This window comes from Gopherus flavomarginatus, chromosome 11 (genome assembly GCF_025201925.1).
Source record: "Gopherus flavomarginatus isolate rGopFla2 chromosome 11, rGopFla2.mat.asm, whole genome shotgun sequence".
In the NCBI taxonomy this organism is placed as follows: domain Eukaryota; kingdom Metazoa; phylum Chordata; order Testudines; family Testudinidae; genus Gopherus; species Gopherus flavomarginatus.
Window position 1 is genome coordinate 15,164,791 of NC_066627.1, and position 8,291 is coordinate 15,173,081.

Genomic DNA, 8,291 nt, shown 5'->3' on the forward strand with positions numbered 1-8,291 from the left:
GTCCTCCAGAGGTCTGTACTGGACCAATCCTATTCAACATATTCATAACTGATCTGGAAAAAAGGATAAACATTGAGGTGGAACAATTTGCAGATGATACAAAACTACTCAAGATATTTAAGTCCAAAGCAGACTGTTAAGAGTTACAAAGAAATGTTGGAAAACTGGATGACTGGGCGACAAAATGGCAGATGACATTCAATGTTGATAAACGCAAAGTAATGCACATTGGAAAATATAATCCCCACTATACATATAAAATGATGAGGTTTAAATTAGCTGTTACCAATGAAAAGAGATCTTGGAGTCACTGTGGATAGTTCTCTGAAAACATCCACTCAATGTGCAGCAGCAGTCAAAAAAGCGAACAGAATGTTGGGAATAATTAGGAAAAAGATAAGATAATAAGACAGAAAATATCATATTGGTTCTATATAAATCCATGGAACACTCACATTTTGAATACTGCATGCAAATATTGTCTCCCCATATTAAAAAAAAGATATATTGGAAATAGAAAATATTCAGAAAGGGCAACATAAATGATTAGGGGCATGCAACGGTTTCCTTTATGAGGGGAGATCAATAAAACTGGGATTTTTCAGCTTTGAAGAGATGACTAAGGGGGGATATGATAGAAGTCTATAAAATCAAGATGGGTGTGAAGAAAGTTATTTACTCCTTGTCTAACATCACAAGAACTAGGGATCATCCAAAGAAATTCATAGGCAGCAGGTTAAAAACAAACAAAAGGAAGGATTTTTTTCACACAATGCACAGTCAACCTGAAGAACTCTTTGTTGAAGGATGTTGTGAAGATGAAGACTATAACAGGGTTGAAAAAGGAACTAGATGTGTTCCTGGAGGATAGATCCATCAATGGCTATTAGCCAGGATGGGCAGGGATGGTGTCCCTAGCCAGTGTTTTCCAGAAGCTAGGGAATGTGTGACAGGGAGTGGGTCACTCAAAATCACAGAATCATAGAATATCAGGATTGGAAGGGACCTCAGGAGGTCATCTAGTCCAACCCCCTGCTCAAAGCAGGACCAATCCCCAACTAAATAATCCCAGCCAGTGCTTGGTCAAGCCTGACCTTAAAAACCTCTAAGGAAGGATAATCCACTACCTCTTCGGTAACACCTTCCAGTGCTTCACTGCCCTCCTAGTGAAAAAGTTTTTTCCTAATATCTAACCTAAACCTCCATCATTGCAATTTGAGATCATTATTCCTTCTTCTGTCATCTGCTACAACTGAGAACATCCTAGGTCCATCCTCTTTGGAACCCGCTTTCATGCAGTTGAAAGCAACTATCAAATCCCTTCCTCCTTCTTCTCTTCTGCAGACTAAATGATCCCAGTTCCCTAAGCCTCTTCTTGTAAATCATGTGCTCCAGCCCCCTAATCGTTTTTGTTGCCCTCCACTGAACTCTTTCCATTTTTTCCACATCCTTCCTGTAGTGTGGGGTCCAAAACTGGACACAGTACTCCAGATCAGGCATCGCCAATGCTGACTAGAGAGGAGTGATCATGTCCATCTCTCTGCTGGCAATGCTCCTACTTATACAGCCCAAAATGCTATTAGCCTTCTTGGCAACAAGGGCACAATGTTTACTCATGTCCTTTTCTGCAGAACTTCTGCCTAGCCTTTGGATCCCTAGTCTGTAATAGTGCATGGGATTCTTCCGTCCTAAGTGCAGGACTCTGCACTTGTCCTTGTTGAACCTTATCAGATTGATTTTGGCCCAATCCTCTGATTTGTCTCAGTCCTCTGTATCCTATTCCTACCCTCCAGCATATCTACCTCTTCTCCCAGTTGAGTGTCATCTGCAAACTTGCAGAAAGTGCAGTCCACACCATCCTCCAGATCATTAATGAAGATATTGAACAAAACCGACTCCAGGATCGACCCTTGGAGCACTCTGCTTGATATTGGCTGCCAACTAGACATGGAGCTATTGGTCACTACTCATTGATCCCGACGATCTAGCCAGCTTTTTATCCACCTTATAGTCCATTCATCCAGACCATATTTTTGTTTAACTTGCTGGCAAGAATACTGTGGGAGACCATATCAAATTTTGCTAAAGTCGAGTAATAACACATCCACTGCTTTCCCCTCATCCACAGAGCCATGTATCTCGTTATAGAAGGCAGTTAGTTTAGTCAGACATGACTTGCCCTTGATGAATCCATGCTGACTCTTCCTGATCACTTTCCTCTCCTCTAAGTGCTTCAGAACTGATTTCTTGAGGACCTGCTCCATGATTTTTCCAAGGACTGAGGTGAGGCTGACTGGCCTGCTGTTCCCTGGATCCTCCTACTTCCCTTTTTTAAGGATGGGCACTACATTAGCCTTTTTCCAGTCATCCAGGACCTTGACCGATTGCCATGAGTTTTCAAAGATAATGGCCAATGGCTCTGCAATCACATCCGCCAACTCCTTTAGCACCCTCGGGTGCAGTGCATCCAACGTCATGGACTTGTGCATGTCCTGCTTTTCTAAATAGTCCTGAACCACTTCTTTCTCCACAGAGGGCTGATCACCTCCTCCTCATTGTGTGCTGCCCAGTGCAGTAGTCTGGGTGCTGACCCTGTTTGTGAAGACAGAGCCAAAAAAAGCATTGAGTTCATTAGCTTTTTCTACATCCTCTGTCACTAGGGTGCCTCCCGCATTCAGTAAGTGGCAACACTTTCGCTTACCTTCTTCATATTGCTAACATACCTGTAGAAACCTTTCTTGTTATTCTTAACATCCTTTTCTAGTTGTAACTCCATTTCTGATTTGGCCTTCCTGATTTCAGTCCTGCATGCCTGAGCAAAATTTTTATTCTCCTCGCTGATCATTTGTCAAATCTTCCACTTCTTGTAAGCGTCTTTTTTGTGTTGAAGATCAGCAAGGATTTCGCTGTTAAACCAAGCTGTTCGCCTACCATATTTACTATTCTTTCTACATACAGGGATGGTTTCTTCCTGCAACCTTGGTAAGGATTCTCACACTTCTTATCAAACTGTCTGTAATGGGCTATCTTGATTATCACTTCAAAAGTTTTTTTCTCTTACTTAATTGGACTCTCAGAGTTGGTAAGACAACTTCAACCTTTCATGCTGTCTGTATGTGCATATATATATATCTCCTCACTATATTCTATGCATCTGAAGAAGTGGGCTGTAGCCCACGAAAGCTTATGCTCAAATAAATTTGTTAGTCTCTAAGGTGCCACAAGTATTCCTGCTCTTTTTGCGGATACAGACTAACACGGCTGCTACTCTGAAACCTAAAATACAGGCAGCTGTTCTGGACTCGTTTCCCCCTCATATTGTTCTCCCTGGGGATCCTATCCATCAGTTCCCTGAGGGAGTCAAAGTCTGCTTTTCTGAAGTCCAGAGTCCGTATTCTGCTGCTCTCCTTTCTTCCTTTTGTCAGGATCCTGAACTTGGCCATGTCATGGTCACTGCCTCCTAGAGTCCCATCAACTTTTGCTTCCCCTACTAATTCTTCCTGGTTTCTAAGCAGCAGGTAAAGAAGATCTGTGCCCCTAATTCAGTGGTCCCCAACCTTTTTGTGGTAAGTAGCACATTCATGTTTTCAGAAGAGTGTGGCAGGTACCAACAATTTTTCAAGGTTTATTTTGCATTTGTACCATAAATAATATGAAAAACATCATATTTAATATTACATAATATATGAATGCATGAGATAAAATGGGTAATTGTACATGTAAAAGGTATTAATTAAATTATTCGTCAATTACTCTTTCACCTTACCATGTGAATTTTTTCTTTTTTATCTACCTATATGAAAAATTAAGGAGTTTTTACAAAATAAATATCGTAAACAGTTTTCATCTTATTTATTTTTTAAAAAGTAAAACATTGTTGAACTGCTGGTCCAAATATATTTATTATTCTTACTTTAACATAGATAGCCAGTTATAGTTAATTAAAAATATTCTTTGTATTGTTACTTGTATCTGTATTTCAATAAACAAATAAACAAGTATGAAAAAAATTAAACACAAGTTAATCATACGTGCTCATCAGCATTTAATGGAAAATAGGTATAATTAATTCACGTGTCTATTCTAATAAAGTCAGTGTGATTTTTGACACTGCATTTCTTCAGCCAATTTTTTGTAGTTGGGAGAGTAGGATGATATTCCCGTTCATAAGCAATCATCAAGATGGGCATCTGTAAGCTGAGATCTGTATTTTGATTTTATGATGTTCATTGTTGAAAACAGAACTTTGCACAGACAAGTGGAACTGAAATAAGATTTTATTTTGTGTGCTACATGTTTTAAGGCAGGAAATTTTTTTCGGTCAACCAGATTCCAAAAGTTTTCATCTGTTGCGTAGGATTTTAGACAGTATAAATGTGAAGGTCCAAAATGTCCAGTTCTGCATCTTCTGTTCTTACTTGAATGAGACTCGCAATTGATGTAGCCATTTCTGTTACCTCTATTTGGCAAGTAAAAGGATTCTCGAGAAAGGCAATTACAGGCTCAATGGTGGTGAACTGTTGAAATCTCTTTTCAAATTGTTCCAGAAGTGTTTGAATATAGATAACAAATGGTGATGGGTTAAAATCACTGTCACATACAATTTTCTTCATACTTGGGAAATGTTAGAGAGACTTTGTCTTCATATGTGACATCTGTAAGATCAGTTTTGCTTTGAATGATTTTACAGAACCTATCATTTGAGCCACATGTTTGTCTTTTCCCTGGAGCTCAAGATTTAAAATGTTCAATTTTTCAGTAATGTCAGCAAGAAAAGCCAAGTCCATTAACCAGCTGGAATCTTCTAGTTGCTCAAAGTTCTGATTTGTGGACTTCAGAAATTCTTTGATCTCTTCTATTAGGCTTAAAAAATGTGCAAGAACTTTACCTTCACTCAGCCATCGTACTTCTGTGTGCAAGATAAAATCAGATTGTTTATCATCAACATCTTCCAACAGGGCCTTAAAAAGTAGGTGCTGCAAAGGTTTCGCTCAAATAAAGTTAATTATTTTAACAACAATATTCATAACGTGTTGAAAAGAGAGAACTTTGAGGCACAAAGCTTCTTGATAGATAATGCAATGATAAGACATAAAGTTTGAAAAGGATTCATTCTTCTTACATTCGTCTTCAGAACCCGGAGAGAAGCTGCAGCCCCGTGCCTGCTGGGGACAGAGAGCACCAGTGCCCACAGCCCTGGAGTTCTCTGTCCCTAGCAGGCGCAGGGCAGCAGCTTCTCTCCGGCTTAGCCACAGCCCCACACTTGCTGGGGACAGAGAGAACCGGCACCCGCAGCCCCGGTGTTCTCTGTCCTCATCAACCACAGGCTCACGGCTTCTTTCCCCTGCTGAGCACTAGGCAGGTGCACATAAATGCCCCAGTGGGTGCCATGCTGCCCACGGGTACCTTGTTCGGGACCACTGACCTAGCTGGTTCCTCCAGCACTTGCACTTGGAAATTGTCACCTACACTTTCCAAAATTTCTTGGATTGTCTGTGCACTGCTGTATTGCTCTCCCAGCAGGTATTGGGGTGATTGAAGTCCCTCATGAGAACCAGGGCCTGTGATCTAGTAACTCCTGTTAGTTGCTGGAAGAATGTCTTGTCCACCTCATCCTTCTGGTCTGGTGGTCTATAGCAAACTTGGTGATTACCTGCTCTGTTCATTCCCTTTGGGCCACCTGGCATTGGTCACTGTAGGAAGACAGGATACTGAGCTAGATGGACCTTTGGTCTAACCCCGTATGGCTGTTCTTATGTACTACTGATCTTGCTGCTACTAAGAGCACTGTGCAGCATTTCTACAATTCTTAACAGTGGAATCTTATAGTGGAGTGATTAGGGTGGGTGGCTTGGAGTCAGGACTTCCTGCTTCTATTCGCAGCTCTGGGCTTAGAAAGTAATCCAATGATTATGGGAGGGGTAGGTCAATATCACGACTCCTAGGTTCAAATCCCGCCCCCCACCAAGAGAGCATGGGGTCATGGGTGCTATAGGTTATAGAAGTGAGAAAGTAGCCTGGGACCCTTTTTGTTCTGTTATGGGTAGATAGTGTTGGGTCATGGCTAGAACAGCTGACTGGATTCAGAGTTTGTCCTGCATTCTGTTCCTGATTCTACAGTCAGTCATTGTATAGCCATGAGTGAGCCCTTTCATCTCTGTGGTAGATGCTACTACCATTTCCAGCAATGTAAATACAAAGTACTTCCACTGCTTTCAGTGACATTACCTGAGATTTACACTGGTGTATCTGACAGCACATTCTAGCTCTCTGGTCTGCATTTTCCCCTCTATGAAATGAAGATAAGATTCACCTAATTTTATACTTAATTGAGTGGAAAGGTATACAGAACCCTAAAAAGCAGTTGGTCCTTACTCTGTTTTCCTTCAGCTTGGTGTAAATCAGCAGCAATCTCATTTGGTCAATGGGGCTGAATATCCTCTCACTCTACCCAGTGTAAATCTGGACTAACTCCACTGGAGTCAGTGGTTCCTGTACTCCCCTTCCCATATTACACCAATCTGCACAAGCCAGGGGTCTGACGTCTGCTAACTAAAGTGGTTTTCACAAAAGAAGAATTATTTTACTGAAGTTATCGTGACCATTGCCCTTCTCCTTCCCTCCAGAGGCAGCGTGTGATGTTCTGAGGAAGAAAATGTCCAACCAAACCACCTTGACCCATTTCCTTCTTCTTGGATTCTCAGACATTTGGGAGCTGCAGATTTTGCATTTTGTGGTGTTCCTGGTGATTTACCTGGCAGCCGTGATGGGGAACCTTCTCATCATCACAGTCGTAGCCCTCGACCACCATCTTCACACTCCCATGTACTTCTTCCTGGTGAACCTGTCCATTATAGACCTTGGCTCCATCTCCGTCACCATCCCCAAATCCATGGCCAATTCCCTAATCAACTCCAGATCAATTTCCTATGCTGGATGTGCCATCCAAGTCTTTTTCCTCATCTTCTTGATGGGAACAGATTTTTCCTTCCTCACTATCATGGCGTACGACCGATACATCGCCATATGTCAACCACTGCACTATGAGAGTGTAATGAACAGGAAAGATTGTGTCCAAATGGCAGCCAGTGCCTGGATCGGTGGAATTCTTTATGCTGCACTGCACACTGGGAACACATTTGCAGTAACTTTCTGTGCAGGCAACATAGTGAATCAGTTCTTCTGTGAAATCCCCCAGCTCCTCAAACTTGCCTGCTCTGACTTGTACCTCAGGGAAATTGGGGCTCTCATCTTTAGTGCATGCATAGGCTTAAGCTGTTTTGGTTTTATAATTGCATCGTATGTTCAGATCTTCAACACAGTGCTGAGAATCCCCTCTGAGCAGGGCCGGCATAAAACCTTCTCCACTTGCCTTCCTCACCTCACTGTGGTTTCCTTGTTTGTTTTCACTGGTATCTTTGCCTACCTGAAACCCACCTCCAGCTCAGCATCAGGTCTGGATCTCGTCGTGGCTGTTCTGTATTGCGTGGTGCCTCCTATGATGAATCCGGTCATCTACAGCATGAGGAACAAGGAGATCAAATCTTCATTGAGGAGACTGACTGTGGGGAGGCTATTCATCAAGAATTAATTTTCTGTCTTTTTCAAATAAATACTCTTTCAGTTTATGTCTCACAGTCCATGTTATTTACTTCCATGACCACACAGTTTATGCAGAAGTGGACAAGATTCTGCTCTCAATTGCCCCCAGTGCAAATCCAGATTAATTCCACTGATGTCAATGTATTTGGGCTGGTTTACATCATCAGAAAATCTGACCCAATTCTGGAGTTAATATGGTGTGCATTTCATAGGAGGGAGAAATCAGCATTTCATTCTGTGCCCAAGAAATGCCTATTAAACTGTGTTGCCACTTACAACTGTTCCATGGACACTAGAAAGCAAGGAAGGGAGCTTCTTTCCCTTTTGTGTATTAATTAAGGTCAAAAGGCATCATCATGATAATCTAATCTGACCTCCTGCACATTGCAGGTCACAGAATGTCACCCATTCACTCCTGTAATAGACCCTTAGCCTGTGGCTGAATTAGTGACATCCTCAAATCATGGTGTAAACACTTCTAATTACAGAAAATTCACCATTTACACTCATTTAAACCTACAAGTGACCCATGCACTATGCAGCAGAGGAATGTGAAATCCCTCAGGGTCTCTGCCAATCTAACTCCAAATATGGCAATCAGTTAGACCTTGCGCATGAGGGCAAGACCCTCCAGGCAGATTCCTGGGAAAGAATTCTCTGTAGTAACTCAGACTCTTCCCCATCTAGTG

The 8,291-nt window shown here is 41.8% G+C and overlaps 1 protein-coding gene across 1 annotated transcript; it reads left to right on the forward strand.

The window, feature by feature from the left end:
- Positions 1-6,646: 6,646 nt before the first annotated feature.
- Positions 6,647-7,591, forward strand: LOC127031335 (olfactory receptor 14A16-like). Its single transcript, XM_050918083.1, has one exon. The coding sequence runs from the start codon at positions 6,656-6,658 to the stop codon at positions 7,589-7,591; it is 936 nt and encodes a 311-aa protein (XP_050774040.1). The 5' UTR covers positions 6,647-6,655.
- The last annotated feature ends 700 nt before the right edge of the window (positions 7,592-8,291 follow it).

Bases quoted from the DNA above. Each gene is read 5' to 3' on its own strand.
- LOC127031335 (XM_050918083.1), top strand. From the start codon at position 6,656: ATGTCCAACCAAACCACCTTGACCCATTTCCTTCTTCTTGGATTCTCA.